The 16849-nt window shown below is 30.1% G+C and overlaps 1 protein-coding gene and 1 pseudogene across 1 annotated transcript; one reads left to right on the plus strand and one right to left on the minus strand.

The window, feature by feature from the left end:
• The first annotated feature begins 1750 nt into the window (after positions 1–1750).
• LOC145955257 (protein FAR1-RELATED SEQUENCE 5-like) lies at positions 1751–6810 on the plus strand (annotated as a pseudogene).
• A 4674-nt stretch (positions 6811–11484) lies between these two features.
• On the minus strand, positions 11485–15965 carry LOC109818410 (glycerol-3-phosphate dehydrogenase [NAD(+)]). Its single transcript, XM_020383865.3, has 11 exons — positions 15582–15965; positions 14796–14872; positions 14601–14673; positions 14233–14450; positions 14048–14155; positions 13505–13568; positions 13387–13424; positions 13094–13214; positions 12970–13024; positions 12840–12888; positions 11485–12044 (listed from the first exon to the last, which is right to left on the minus strand). Exons 1-11 carry the CDS (start codon positions 15772–15774, stop codon positions 11889–11891), a joined length of 1152 nt encoding a protein of 383 aa, XP_020239454.2. The 5' UTR covers positions 15775–15965; the 3' UTR covers positions 11485–11888.
• Between the last annotated feature and the right edge of the window lie 884 nt (positions 15966–16849).

The raw sequence follows: 16849 nt of genomic DNA on the forward strand, positions 1-16849 counted from the left end.
AATTAATTTCAACAATGAGGTTAAATTGGTTAGATAAAGTTGCCATTTAAATCTTTATAATAAAAAGAAAAAAAAATGCACTAAAAACCCTAGGAAGAGTGAGAAATTCCTTATATAAGTTTTGGTAAAAACTTTAGCAAGTGAGATAACCCATATTAACCATTCCCATGAATGAAGTTATATTTATAGAGCAAATGGGACAGTAGAGAAACTTAATTTTGAAAATGAAATTTCAAGTTTTCATTAAAAATAACAAAATATGTACCTTGAAATGGGCGCAAACACACTTTCCCACATAATCGATGATGTTCTTGCAATCGGAGGATATGTTTGCTTTTTCCTACGTCAATAGGTTTCATAAGAATGTTTCTTCCACATCTATGGTTAAAGGAGTGCAGCGAAAGAACCATTGTATTTGTGTAAATATATTAAACTTGTAAACTGAGTCACGCTTTGATTTGTAAAAGGTGAATCATTTACTTGCGATCGGATTAGAGCAACGGTGTGCATTTTCCTTTCTCAAAACCTTTGCACGTCTATAGGCAAAGGTCACACAAAATAACCATTTTTTTAAGTATAGATTTACTATGTACACTATCACATGTTTGCTTTTATAGGTATCAATGTTAACCTTTTATTCAGCCTTTTGTCGTGGCTCCCATTTTCATTTCTATTTTACATACAAGAGTAAATAAAAGAGATCCAAAATATGTAAGGTAAATGACTTGTAGTTCAATCATATGTTTAATGGGCTTATTTTTATCAATAAAATATATTTACTTTTATGTTGTTTAGTATAATATTTTATTATTTCCTAAGCTTCCTTTATAGCATGATAGGTGTTAAATTTTTTGATAAAAAAGGTTTTAAATCTGATTATTCCATTTATAGTTAATTTTTTGAGTGTAGTTAAGTGAGTACATGTGTCTGGATCTGGATTTTCTGACTTAGTAGCGCGAAAGTTACATAACTTTCAATCATTTTAAGCCATGTGATTATAAAAATATATACGATTTTGACACGTAGACAATAAACATCTGAGCATAAATAAAATATTTTAACTAATGAATAATGAATATTTTAACATACATTAATTTTATGTATTCAAAAACTTTTCGGAAACGTAACGAGACAGCTTCTCCGATACAAAATATAAGCTTCATCTTCTTCTCCAAAACACCTTCAGTAGTTGCTGCAAATCCAACATCCCCTTTGGGACTGCTGTTGCAAAACACCTTTGAGACTACTGCAAAACATCCTCTAGAAGAGCAGCTGATTTTATACGCGTAGCATTTTGGTAATTAATCTTGAATTTTTATTTAATATTTTTATTAGAATATTTCCTCTAAATCATATTTTCTATCCGCAAATCTCAATACCTGAACTTTATTTAAGAATTTGAACTTTGTTTTACTGATACTAGTCGCACGTTGCTATAAGAAAATAGTACCTGATATGATATATAATATACGTATATCACTGTTGGATTTGAGAAATTTTGTTCTTATTAAGCTAAGAATAATATGTAAATAAATTTCTTTCTGTCTTTATCTGGCTCAACTTCTGAAATTAATGTGCATGCATAAGCAGATATATGTGACATGACATGTTAGAACATGTGCTTTCAATATAGCTCATTTTATACAAATTCGAGATACTAAATTTCTTTTGTTTACGTCTCTTTAGTTTATACTTATAATTTTGTTTAATTCTTATTCTTATTTTTCATTCTTCTGATAGGAAGTATATTATGGAATCTTTAAATGTTGATTGGAAACCAAGAATGGATATGGAAGTTGATAATTTAGAGGCAGTTTGCCAATTTTGGCTTGCTTATGGTGCAAATGTTGGTTTTGGAGTTAGGAAACGATATGTAAATTTTAAAAAAGATGGTACTACTACCTCATGTAGATTTGTTTGTTGTAAGGAAGGGTTACGATCAATAGACAAAAGAGATGTTTTGATGAGAAAGCATAGAGCTGAGACTAGAACTGATTGTAAAGTAAGAATTTCACTTGTGGTGAAAAATGAAAAATTTATCATCCATGAATTTATAAAGGAACATAATCACCCTTTGCAACTTCCAGAAACAATGCATATGCTTGCATCACATAGAAAGATAACTGATGTAACGCCATGGAAATATCGAGCTATTTAGTAGATATACTTTATGTGTATATATATATATGTATGTATATATGTGTATGTTGTTTATATGGATTTGGAGGTGTGGATTTGAAATTTTCTTATCTTTGTGCATGTTGTATAATTATGTGGTTTTGATTAGTTGTTTGGACATGGTAGTGATTTTGCAGTAAGAACAAGATATTGTTGTTTTGATGTGTTTATATAGGCATGTGTGTGCATGAATGTGGTGAATGATGCATTGTACACCAATATACTGAATTAGTACTAAGAGGGAAGAAGACTGATCATCTTCCTTCTCATCTTAGTTAAGTGAAGTATCATGGCATACAACTCATTATTCCAAGCATATGTATCTGAAGATGATATTTGTTTGTGTGTTGATATATGTTGCATTTCATATGATGGTGAGTTGTGAGTATTGTATAGAAAGGAATAGGACTGGTAGGAGATTGAAATATAGGAACCTAAGATAAATATGGTTTTTTTAAGTGAATTTGAGGTTGTTTTAGAGCTTAGGAAGTTGAAATACTACAAGGAATAGGATATTTAAGGTGAATAGGTGCTAAGGGTGAAATTTGAAAATTTTGGAAAATGGCTATATATAGGGACTTATGACCGGAGGGTCTCATTTGTCAGACAGGGACAGTTTCTAGAGAGAGAAAGTATAGAGAGAGGCTTTGGTCCAGAGGGAAGCTGAAGACACATTTGAGAAGCCTATCACGCTAGGATCAATCTTCATAACTAGAGTTTCAAGAGATTTATCCTCTAAAGCCTTGAAAAGTGAGATTGAAGTTTGAATTGAGATTTGAGGGTTTGGTCCAAATCTTGCATTTCTGAAGTTTCATGGATTAATGATTAAGACTTGATTTTATCACTTAATATGTTGTTTTTGGATAATGTTTATGCTTTATAATGGTTCAAACTTATGTCATTTAGATTGGGTTCATGTTGGGAAGGAATTTTCGAGGTTTTCAGGGGTTTCTGGTTGCACATGCGCCAGGCGCAGTTCTTGGTGATGGGCGTGCATTCATCAGGGACCACCATTATCAAATCACATCGGGCGTGATTTGAAATGGAAATGCCTAGGTGAATCACGCCAGGCGTGGGGAGAACCAGGTCGAGCGCACTATCAGACGTGGTCCTTGTGTTTTGGGTGCTGATATGGTGCCGAGCATGATTTGAGCATGCCGGGCATGGAGACTTATTGGGAGTCTCTGTCTAGAATTGCACTGGGCGTAGGATAAATGCGCCGGGCACTGAGACCTCTGTAGGTCTCTATTTGAGTTTTGCGTTGGGCGGGATATTAGTGCACCGGGCGTGAGTATGTTGGTCTTTAAGTCTGCATAAAAGTTATATCCTTGGATGTTAGCTTTCCAATGGCACTGGAATCACCCAAAAAGGAGGTTTAGAACTCTAGATATGGCTGTTTTAGTGAACAAGGGTCAAGTTGTCAATATTAGTTATAACTGTTGAGGTTTTTGTAAGTTTTGACAAAGTAGATAATGAAATTAGGACATTATGTCTTGATAAGAGTTGTAGGAAATCATATTAGCTTTCATATGAGATAAAGATGAGCATGATAGGAGTAGTATAACTCTTGACACACTGTTTTATGTGAAGATTGTCATTTCACAAAGAGTGATTTGATTAAGTTGATAGTTGTTTTGGATGTTTAATTATTTATGTTGTTACTTTGAGTAATTTGGCATGGTTATGAAAAAATTTGTATGTAATTATGGAATATGCTATGTGTGTTTGGTTTGGAAAGCTAATAGGACTTAGAGGAGTAAGGTTATGGTATGAATTGAGAGATCTCTTGGTGAGATTAGGATATAGTCTTTGGAAAAATATGGAATTTGGGAGTCCCATGGTGAGGATTCCAATATGGAACTTTTCCAAAGATTATATAATAAACCACTTCAGATGTTAGGTGGATTCTGAAATACTCCTCTAAGTATTCTATTTGCTACTAGTATGAGGGGAAGGCCGAGTCATACTGATGGATGAAGTGGTCAGGATCACTAGTGTTACGTGACGATGTAACCCAACTGTATATTTTCTATGAGAGGTAGGTATGTGACATGGACAGGTGACATGTTCACTAATTCAACACTTGGTTTGGATGTGTTAAGGCCAACATTTGGTTTGGATGTGTTGGCTACTTCATGGGATTATACAGTGGTGTGACATTCGTATGGATATGGAATATGTATGCATATGGTATGGATTGTATACAATGGTTATGGATTCTTCATTACTATAGAATATGTATGCATTGGTATGGATATGTATACGTTGAATTTTTGGATTTGGTTTATATTGGCATGGAGATAGACATGTAATACTGTTGTCATTCCCTTGGTATGGATAAAAATTGTTGATGAATATCTGTTTTGATGATATTTCATTTCGTTGTGCTATGGTTGGTTTTATACATGCTAACCCTTATATTTTCATGATGTGGATTGTGATTATCTCACTATGTGGGGGAGCAGATCAGGTGTGAGGCTTTGGGATGACAAGGAGTCTTTTGGTAGCTGCTTTGAGAAGTGGCTAGACCTAGAGCTTGACCAGCACCTAGGGTGTCTTATTTTGATGTTTTTATGATGTTATAATTATATTATTTTTTTGGATGACTGTATAACCTTGTTGAGGATGACTGTTTTATAAAATTATGTTTTATATGATGAAAACAATTTATACATAATTGTATATTTTCATTCTAGTGTAGTTGGCCTTTGCTCTCTTTTCTTTATTATATATTATTTTACTTTAGTTATCATATTGGTTGTTGATGTGATAGCCTAGGGCAGGTCGTTACAACTGAAGTCCAAGCTTATGAGATTGATTTGGCTAATGACTCTAGATTAAGGCAAAAGTTAACATTTCAACTAATGAGTACACTTGCGGGCCATAGAGCTAATATTGGATACGCACGCATAGATGTTAAAAATTATCTCAAAGCAAAAAGACAAAGGAGTATGGTGTATGGTGAAACAGGATGCCTTTTACAATATTTTCAACGGAAATTGTTGGAGAACCCATCTTTTTTCCATGCATACCAAATGGATATAGATGAACAAATCACAAATATATTTTGGGCTGATGCAAATATGATATTGGATTATGGGGATTTTGGTGATGTTGTGTCATTGGATACTACATATTGTACCAATCGTGCAAATAGGCCACTTGCTTTATTTTTCGGTTTCAACCATTATAAAGGTATTGTCGTTTTTGGTGCAGCATTATTGTATGATAAAACAAATGAATCATTCAAATGGTTGTTTGAGACATTCTTAGAAGCACACAATCAACAAAAACATCAAACTATCTTTACTGACCAAGACCAACCAATGGCTAAGGCACTTTTTGAAGTGATGCCCGAGACTCATCATGGTTTAGGTACTTGGCACTTGTTACAAAATAGAATTAAGCACCTTGGTAATTTGATGAAAGGAGGAAGTTATTTTTTAAGAGATTCCAAAAAATGCATGTATGACCTTGACACTAAAGAAGGGTTTGAGATGGCTTGGCGATTGATAACAGACTATAATGTTCATGATAATAACTGGATTAAATCAGTTTATGCCATAAAAGAAAAATGGGCATCATGTTACATGAAGGAAATATTCACACTTGGGATGCGAAGTACTCAACTTAGTGAAAGTTTGAATTCTAATTTCAAGTCTTGCATGAATCCAAATGTGGATATTATCCAATTCTTCAAACACTTTGAATGAGTTGTTGAAGAAAAGAGATATAATGAGTTAACTTATGAGTATAAGTCTTTGCATAAGCTTGCAATGTTGAGATATGAGTTGTCACCAATACTCATATAACTGGCAAAAGTATACACTCACATTGTATTTGACTTATTTCAAAATGAGTTTAAACTTTTCTTAGCTTCATGCATATTAGAGAGAAATGAATTCCACTCTTTATGTCAATATGTCATCACTAGGGTCAATCACGAAGGGTCTTGGAGAGTCTCATTTGATCGTGCTTTAAACTCTATAACTTGTAGTTGTAGAAAGTTTGAAACATTTGGCATACTTTTTTCACATGCATTAAAAGTATTTGAAGCAAATGATGTTAAGGTTATTTCCGAGAAATATATTATAAAAAGATGGACAAGAGAAGCCCGCAATGACATTGTGCATGATGTGAGGGGAAAAGAAGTTGAAGGAGTTCCAATATTATCTAGTACAAGGAGATATAAGCAACTTGTATTTAAATTTGTTAGATTGGCTGCTGACGTGTCAACATCTGAAGAATATCACAAGATTGTGGATAACAATGTAGATGTCATGTGTAAGGAGATTCAGGAGTTGCGTTTACAAGCCAAAAGTACTTGTAATCGCAACAATAATAATCTCATATTTGTGAGTGATGGTGGTAAGCTACCAAAGGGATTCAAACATAAACATGGCTTAAAGAGAAATAAGCGATTAAAAGGTTGGGTTGAGCTTCAATCCAATAGGAAAAAAAAAAACTTCAAGTAAAGAGTCTCAAATGTGTAAATTGATGTACATATTATTCTTAATATATTTTAGATTTATGAATTCTCACTTGTTTTATTTTTCCATATTGATTTTAGGATAAAGAATTGAGAAGTCATCAACTCAACATGGTATCTTGTTCAGCACCACCAACTTTTAAGCTCCCTTACACATTAGAAAATCAATTTAGCTTTATTGAATTTTTGATGGTAATATCATTTGTCTTTATATATTTTTTTTTATCTTTCAATTCTTTTGCTTACTTATAAACATGTTAATTAATTTTTGTTATTGTGTAGACACCTCTTGATGATATAAACAGTCAATCATTACATGACATGTCTCCAATCCTTGATTAAGATTCAATGAAAATAACTTTATTGATAGTGATATTATAATTAGTTGTTACTATATGTTTGGTGTATTTTGATATCATTGATAAGAGTATTATAATTAATTAGTGTTGTATTTTTCTTGGGTATATTTTGATACCATTAAAGTCAATGTAACCATACAGTTCACTTTTAAGAACTGCTTGAACAATTAACATTGGTGTTGGCCTTGTTGTTGTTATAATGTTAGTAGCAATGTTTTAGCTTAATTCATTTGTAGCTTGATTTTGCAAAATGCTTGTTGCATAATATTAATTAAAATAAATGTTTTCTGCATAATTTATTTGCTTATGAGCACTATTTTTGATAAATGCATAAAACCTATCCAAACTACAAAAATAGAAAGATAAAAATTAGAAAACCCTCCTACAAAGCCTTAGGATAAACCAATTGGATTAATGAATCTGTTTTTACGTTGGTCAGGGGATCCAACTTTCTCTTCACTCGTGGGATCCGGGCGATCCGGGGGGACCACCACGGCTCCTCTCTTCTCGAGAATTCATACATCCCTTATGAAGAAATTAGGAGTGACAAATTTTTTTGTTTAATTAAGTATGTATTTAATCAAATACTACTATGTAATCCTCTTCATTGGTGTAATTTTAGATGAATAGTTTTTAGTTGAATTAGGTATGCATAATTTATTTTTTCTACTGATATGATTATTCAATTTTTGGTTCTTTATTTTCATTTTTATTTAGATTTTAGATTTGTTATTTTGATAAAAAAAATTTATTTCATTATAATATATACATACAGTTTTATTTTATTTTTTTATTCATATTATATTAAAATATGAGTTAATTTATTAGGTATTATAAAAAAAACAAATGACAAATAAAAAGTTTTAATGTATAATTTTTTATAATTCATTTTAATGTATAATTTTTGAAAAAGACACTGAAACGTTTAATTTGTTATCGTTTATTTTTCTCATATTTGAAATTTGAAACTTTTTGGTTTTGTTTTGCGACAGTGAAAGTATAATAAATGTAATAATTCATGTTATTGAATTTCAAGCCAAAAATCACAAATCAAGAGATAAAAATTAAATTAAAAAAAAAAAGAGAAGAAAAAAGAGTTAAGATCTTCTGAATATGTAAAGTTAAGATCTTCTGAATATATAATAAATGTTATTTATATTCATATGTTTATTATTTTTGATTACGTGTCAAAAATCTTATGTATTTTTATAATCAAACGGCTTAAAATAGTTGAAAGTTTTCGTAACTTTCGCACCACTAAGGTATAGAATAAGAATGGCAAAATTACCCGTACTCGCGAGTATTTGTAGGTAAAATCTGTTATGAATAATAAATGGATAGGTTAATTGGATACTCGTGGATAATAGGGACGAATAATTTTTTACCCGTTTATAAATGGGATGAGGGCGGATATGATGATATTCATACCCGTAGGTACCCGTTTAATAATATTTATTAAATATCCTAATTATCTTTATACCACGTAACTCTAAAACTACACTCTCATCTTATTTTCTTTCCATAAAATTATCTTGGATGTAATTTGATTAATTTTCTAGCTTTGATTGGACCAATAAGATTATTTTAAGTTGTTTACTTACGTTTAGAATTATGAGATTGAATTATTGTAACTTTGTTATATGAGACTTTCCTTACTTGTGTGAGATTAATGTATTTTAAGTTATTGATTATCTTGCATTTTTATTATTATTTCAACCAAATTAACGTTAAATACAAATTCAAAAATAACATTGAATTTTTATTTTTAATATTTCATTAACATTAAATATAAATTTAAAATCATTTGTAATATAATTTTTTTAATTTCTTAAAAAATTTATAAATATCCATGGATATCTATAAATATCCGTGGGTTTTCAAGCAATTCATAAATACCCGCTTAATAAATACCCACGTGGATATGAAGTGGTTATATGGCCAATTTTCATATAGTAGGACAGGAACGGATTTACTATTATCCACCCCATAAGTTGCCATTACCATCATCCCTATAGTAAAGAATCTGGATTCCATGTGTCTCTGATTAACACATGGAAATAGTTACTATTTGAGTGAGTTCTTTTTGTATATATCTATAGATATAGATGAGATGAAACATGGAGTATGAAATGAAAAGAAAGTTTCGCACGTACAAATCCATTCAGGACAACCCTTTTAATAGGAGTTTTCTTGTAATTTCATAATTACTGAAAAAAAAAAATTGCTACAGTACCCCTTGCTACCCGTGAACCACATGGTTCGTAAGTCCACCTTAACATTCACCTAAAAGAAGGTGAAAGCCACTTATTCCATTAAAACAAGTGCCTTATTAATCTCTACCGTTATTAATGCTATTTTTATTTATTTATTTATTTATTTATTTTACATTGTCCACAACTATAAATGTCCTTCTAATTTTTTTTAATAACTATATGTTTTCATGTTAAGTTTATGAATTTAATAGTAATACACATAAGCTAGATTTACATTGTTATTTATACACATTGAAGATAAGCTTGTTAACTTTTATAATAGTTACCTTAATATTATGTTTGAGTGAATAATTTTAGAATAAGATAATTTATATTTTTAATTTAGATAGGATAATTTGATATCTACTACAAGTAAAATTGACTTTAAACACACATACACATATTGAAAATTTAAGATTAAATTTTATAAAACTAAATATTAGTTAATTTGTAAATACTTAATAATTTTTTAAAAATTATTATTAGATAATATTTAATAATTTAAAAATAATTTTAAATATTTAATAATTAAAAATTATTGTAATTTTTTATGTTAATTTTGAAAGAGAAGAGTGAGAGTTAGAAGAAAGAGAAAGAAGAAATTTAAATTCTTATTTTTTAGGAAAAATTTAAAATTATATAATTTTAATGAATTTTACAGATGTTTAAATTTTAAATTCTTTGTAAATTTTTCATCCAAACAAAATATTTCATTTTAAAACATTTGAAATTCTTTAAAAAAAACTAAATTATTCCATTAATATTAAAAGTATTTTCTGATTAATTGACTATGTAGAACTTTTTATATAAACAAAATATCACATTAAAGTCAGAGTTCATATATGACTCGAATAATATGTTAGTTTCTCATTCTTGATGATCATGTTAATATATAGTATGAAATATTCTTGATCTTAAGGTTCCTTTTGGGGTTAATATTTAGTTTAGAGATTTTAAAGTTCAATTTGTATGATTTTTTTTTCTAATTAACCCCAAATTCAATAATTGATCAAATCAAGTTAAAAGGCTTAAATTTAATTTATGCTTAAAATTCAAAGTCAAAATCTTACATTCCATCAAGCATGTTTAAGTTGGACAGGTCACAAGCTCAATGCAAATTTCAAACTATAGCAAGTTAGGAATAAAGAGGCCAAATATAATTTAAACTTCTAAAATGAGACTCAAATGTAATAAAAGCTTGATTTTTATGACTTTCTATATGTTAAGCCCAAATAAGAACATAATTAGATCGGATCAGCGCAACTCTAATTTGTGTTCAAGATTTGAATTTTAAGCCCTATATTTTAGTTAAATGATTTTTCTTTTGAACTAATCACAAATTTAACATGAGTCATGGGAAATATTGCATCGGGCCAAAAATCCCAAATTCAACTCACATATATTATCATGTCTATCTAAATTAAATCAAAATGAGAAAAAAGTAAGTACACGACTTCAACCGAGAAGAACAACATAATTTATTCAATACACAACTCCTAAGTTAGTGTGCCATTACAAATGACATAAATTGGAATTTAGAATCTCTTTATTCAGCATATTAGTGTTCTTTCAGCAGATGATGAGTGTATTTGGAATAATAATAATAAAAAAAAAGAATTGATTTGATTTATAATTGAAATTCAATAATGCATCCTTTGTAAAGTCATGAAATAGGAATTGATTATTGTAAAAAAAGAAAAATGGAATTGATTGATCAATGATCAACATAATATTGCAGTTGTCGTTTCCCTCTCTCTCCACCCTAGCTTATCAAATCAAAGTAGCTTTCAGGTTACATTCTCATCAATTTATCACTTGAAAATTTTCCAATCAACATTGTCCATGATAATTCTTCAGGGTTACAATGGCTAACTGAGACATTTGCATCTGAATAAGGCATGCAAATGTCCCAGAGGAGATATATTTTATTTATTTATTTTATTTTTATAAGTAGGTATAATTTATTCTCGATGTAAATAACCTAGAAACATTAATTATACACTACTTTGTTATACATAAACTTTTGGATTGATCTTTGAGGAGGACTCAAATACATGTGTAAAACTCACCTAAATTATGATAAATTGTACACAACTTTGGAAATAGTCAAATTGGTATTGTACAAAACCAATGAGATAATTAATTACGTTATGCATCATTCATGAGCACTGTTAACTGGATGTCACAAAAAAGAGGGGACAAAAAGTGAGAAACGATAGGCAAATTAATTTCAGGTAATGTTGTCCTTCAACATATACAACCCAATGTGTTAAATCCTAAAAAATTTTCCTTATCCAAATTGGGGGAATAAAACACACAGCTCAGTTAATATCTTGTAGAAAATGGAAAAATCAATCAATAGAAAAATATAAATTACTACTTTATTGTATATGTAAACTATGTAAGTTTTGTTGCATAGCATGTATAATATAACTTGATATAAAAGGCAACTTCCTTGACCTTCAGAGAACCTCAACTGTGGAAACAAGTCCCTTGTTGGCATAGCTGAAAGCATTTCTATTTGAAAGGTTTTCCACAGTCGATAGAGCTAAAACATGCTATTTGTATACCCTTGAGATTATATGGCTTATTCAACAAATGTGCTTTGAATTAGAAGGACCTTGGTAGCTTCTCACTGTATTCAACTATGGCTGATGGTGGAAGTAGGCCAGTGCTTATTTCATGCACTGTTGAGAAGAGAGGAAATAACTGTAGCCACCCCCTGTGGCTTAGAACCTCATAAACCTCACTTGCAGTTGAGACACCCTTGGTGCAAGAAAGTTAGATTTATAAGGACATCAAAATTAATAACACAAAACCATTAGTGTATCATTTTTCTAGTAAAAAGAATATGGTGTGTTGCTTTGTCGTAGGAAGAAATTTCCTTTGACATCAAAGTTTAAAGGCATGTTTTGGTAAATTTCTCTAAAAGTATTTACAGATAAATGAAATAAGTTTATCCATAAGTTAATTTGTAGAAACTCTTTCCAATTAACTTCTCCAAAATTTTATTTTTAACTCATGCATAAACTAATTTTATCTTATAAAAAATTTTATTTTGAAAGTGCTTCTGAAAAATTTATCCAAATATGTTCTAATTTGGGTTTGGTTGTTTACCAGTAGAACTTTGGATAAAGATAGGGAAGTTCAAAATTTAAGCACAAAAGACCATGTTGGTTAATAATTTCTACTTTGCTAATTTCGTATTTAACAAGTTATATAGTACATATATCATCCAATGGTGTATTTGTGATTGTTTATTAGATTATCTAGTAGTTACTATATAAAGTAAGGACCTGATTAGTTTCCATAAGTATTTATAGGAATAGAAAATAAAAAGGTAAAATAAATTGCGCTTTTCCCATCAATCTATGCATTTAATTTTTATAAAAACTCTCTCATCTAACTGCTCCAAAAGTTGAGATGCTTAAATTGATTTTAACTTGGGATAGAAACTCAATTTATTTTATCTTTTTATTTTCTCCAATAAATAATTATAAAAATGTTTATTTAAACAGTCTGTATAGCGTACTATTTGTCATACTAGTTTCATCAACATACCTGCAATTTCTGGCCTTGAAGCATCTCTGCTTCAAGTTCATCAAAAGATCTGCAGAAAAGAATGAATATATAACTAAGTCAAACATTTCCATTTCCTCAGCCTAAAAAAGAGAAAGAAATAGAAACCAACCTCTTCCCTCCATTCTTTGCATAGGCCTCAGCAACTTTCCTGTTTCTTCCACCCACTGCCACATACAATATGGTTTTCATAAGACAAGCTATGAAAAATAGGTGAAGTTAGTTAGCTTCCTTACAGCATGTCGTGATAAGGTCAGCTACACCACAGCTCTCAAAAAAGGTGTTGTCCTTAACAGATGGAAACAACATCTTTGAAAATGCCTTCATTTCTCTAAGACCAAGTCTCATGATTGCAGCCTACATACATGTGTAGAAAACCAAATCAAAGACACAAATAAATATATATATATATATATATATATATATATATATATATATATATATATATACATATATATATATATTATATTTTTTTTTCTTTTTGTTGTCTTTTCGAAAACCTTATGATAATAAAATCTTTTAAACTTACTTTTGTATTGTTTCCCATCTCCAGGCCATCAACAAAACCTGTTCCATTTGTGGGTCATTCCTTGATCGTTCACAAAAATACAAAAAGGGAGGATAAAATTGTATATACTGTAGCAAACCTGCTGCTATGGCCACAACATTTTTCAAAGTTCCACATAGTTCAACCCCTTCAACATCCTGAATCTATTTAGTACATAGAATAACAAATTCATAAGCTCAAATATTATCTCAGTGTTTTGCAAATTTAAAAGGTTTAATTACGTTGTTGGTCTCTATAATTTCATCAACTTTACTTTATAGTTTTTATACATATCAATTTTGTTTCCTTTTAATTTCTATAGTTATATAAATTTTATCTTAGTCTTTATAGAAATAGACGAAAAAGACTAAAAGTGAACAAAAATAATATATATAAGAACTAAAATGGAACATTTTTAATCATAAAGACCAAAACGTAAATTTCATGAAACTATATGTACCAAAAAGATAATTAAACTAAGTTAAAATTACCCGTTACCATAACATCTTGTCATGAGTCATGATGATATTTCCTTAGTATTAACGATTACATTAGGAAAAAATTCCTCAATTTCATTCAGAATTTCATGTGATAAGCTTTTCACCATTTTTGTGGTCATTTACTAAAGAATGTGAGCACTCACAGCTGTCACAATGAAATAGGGAGTATAAAACAACTGAACCCATCTCTCAGCGACTTCCCTGTTGTGCCTGTATCCAACAGTAGCTTCACTAAACTTCTCCACAGCTATCTGCACAAACACTAATAATAATTACAACAACCAAATATAAAATGAGCAAAAATAAAACTCTAATTTCTTCTAACTACCTCATTTGCTATGTTGGCACCCATCAAAACAGAACAATTGATTCCCAGTTGCTCGGAGATAAGACTAGATATCATGCATGGACCTTCCATCTTGACCTCCATCCCTTTAACAAGGGAAATAGCCTCAGCATCTGCCCTTATTTTCCCAACAAGCCTTTTGCATATTCCTTCCATAAATTGATGTGGAGTCACAAAGACTAACATGTTGGAATCCTTCACTGCATAATTTACCCCCCAAGTAAACAGTGAACATTTTTTAATACTCATGTTGTTTAGTATATATCCTTTTTCTTTATTTAAAAATTTGGTTCTTTTGGTGTGAATTTGTGATTTTTATCTTCTAAACCACAGTAAATAATATTAAATACCTGCATTTTCAAGATCTGGATCTGCAACAACATTTTTGCCAAGCTTGATTCCAGGAAGATATTTGACATTTTCCTGCCAAAAGGAATAGTGATGTTCAATTTCTTTTTTGGTACAGTCATAACATAATAATGGTAATATTATTTGACATTCTTTTGGAAACTCAATGAAAATGAAAATGTATGGCTAGTCCTTACATTGGTTCGATTGATGACATCTGTGAGCTTCTCACCACTCGGTAATGTCTCCTCATAAACCCACATCCTCACTTCTTCTGAATTCAGCAAAATTGGAAATTTCAGAAGCTAAAGGAAAATTTGTTTAATAAGGAAAGTTATGTTTGAGCATACAACCACAAAAGCGTTATCCCTCTTAATATTTTTCATCATAAAGAATCAAATTAAGAACATCACTCTACACAAATGCACTAATACGAAATCGAGTAATGCATTAAATTAGTCTATGAAATTAAGAATATCAGGCTATCTAAACTGTAAAATTGTAAGAATGACATTTTTAATCTTAGTAAGTTAGTCCTTAAATCTTTTGAACATTAGTTCTCATCACAGCAATTATGTCCTTAAGTTTTTCCCATTTCCAATCCTGATTCTATCCAACAATGTAAATGGAAGAAACTAAGAGGGACCCAATTGAGGCAATTGGAATCCAAGGACCGAAATTCCATGATTCCAATACCCGACAAGGGGACCAAAATTCCATGATTATGATACCTGATAGACTATATATATATATATATATATATATATATATCAATTTCAAGACTAAAAACAGTCATTTAACAACATCAGCAACTAAAATAACGACCACCTTACTTAAAGGACTAAAAATCACAGTTTTGTAACTTGAGGGACAAATTAAACCCATGTTAGAAATTTGGAAACTAATTTGATCATTTGATATATTAACACTTGATCTTCAGGAACAAGGAATCTCATGACAGTAGCGAACGAGGAAGAAATTACCATGGAAGGAGCCAAGCCTGAGCGTGTTGGATGAAATGAGCTTAGCAGCAACACTGCCCCAGTTGCCACTTCCAATAACAGTGACTTTGGATCTGTGTGAGGCAGCATCATTGACACTGTTCAAGAAGCTGTTGTTATTGGCCACGGTTTGTTGTGCCTCTTCTGGAACTTGGGCTTCCAAGGCTGGAGCCATATGAAAGAGAAGTGAGCAATGCAATGCAAAACAATTATTGGAGAGAAGAAGAAGAAGAAGAAGAATAAAGGGTAAAGGGAAGAGAAAGAGAGTGAATATAAGAAGGGAAAGAAAAGGGTAACGGGGGCGGAGATGGCACACCAATTTCGTGAGAAACTATGTTTCAAAAGTTAAATCTGGCGATCCCTTCTATGTTTGCACTCTGTTGTGTTTGTTTGCTGCTCTGGTAGTGGGGACCACTTTCTGAGTTTATCCATGCAATCATGTTCAAGATTATGGTTTAAAACCTATTACGAGTTTAGTAATTTTAAGTACTTTTTGTGTTGGATAAAAGAAATTGGTGAATGAATCTCTCAAACAAAAATTCTTATATTTATAGATCTATGATACAATTTATTTATTAGTGTCATTACATTAAATTTAACTAATTTTGTATAGTGATTCAATTTGTCATGATATGTAAATGTTAATGATAATTTTAAAGGACTAAAATAAATTATTTTTCGAAGCTATAAAATTAAATGATGAATTTTAAATTTGAGTAACTAAATAAATTTACTTCAATAATATACAATATAAATTTTTTTAATATAAATCTAAAATATAACTTAAATATTTGAACATATCTATTTATTCCAATTTTAAATATAATTTATATATTCAAATGTAGTATTTATATTTATATATATATATATATAATTTGTTTTAATTTTTAGTTATATGTAATAAACATACATAAATTAAAATATTAGTTAATGTATAAATGGAAAGTAGGGTGTTTAAGAAAAGTGATAAGAGTTAAAAAAAAAAAAAAGACAAAAGGAAGTTTAAAAAAAACAATTATCATCTGTATAAACAACATAAATAATCAAAATTTTAACCAAGAATATTAAAAGAATTGTATAAATAATATATATAATCAAAATTTTAAGCAAAAGTATTAAAAGAAGAGTATTAAGTGATAAAAAAAAGTGTATTAGAGTTTGTTGATATCTAAATCGTTGCTTATCATTATCATTACATCGAGGATTCTATCACCTAAATTTGCATCTATATAGGGTATGGTTCAAGATTT

Source organism: Cajanus cajan, chromosome 2, assembly GCF_000230855.2.
Source record: "Cajanus cajan strain Asha chromosome 2, NIPB_CcT2T_4, whole genome shotgun sequence".
NCBI lineage: Eukaryota > Viridiplantae > Streptophyta > Magnoliopsida > Fabales > Fabaceae > Cajanus > Cajanus cajan.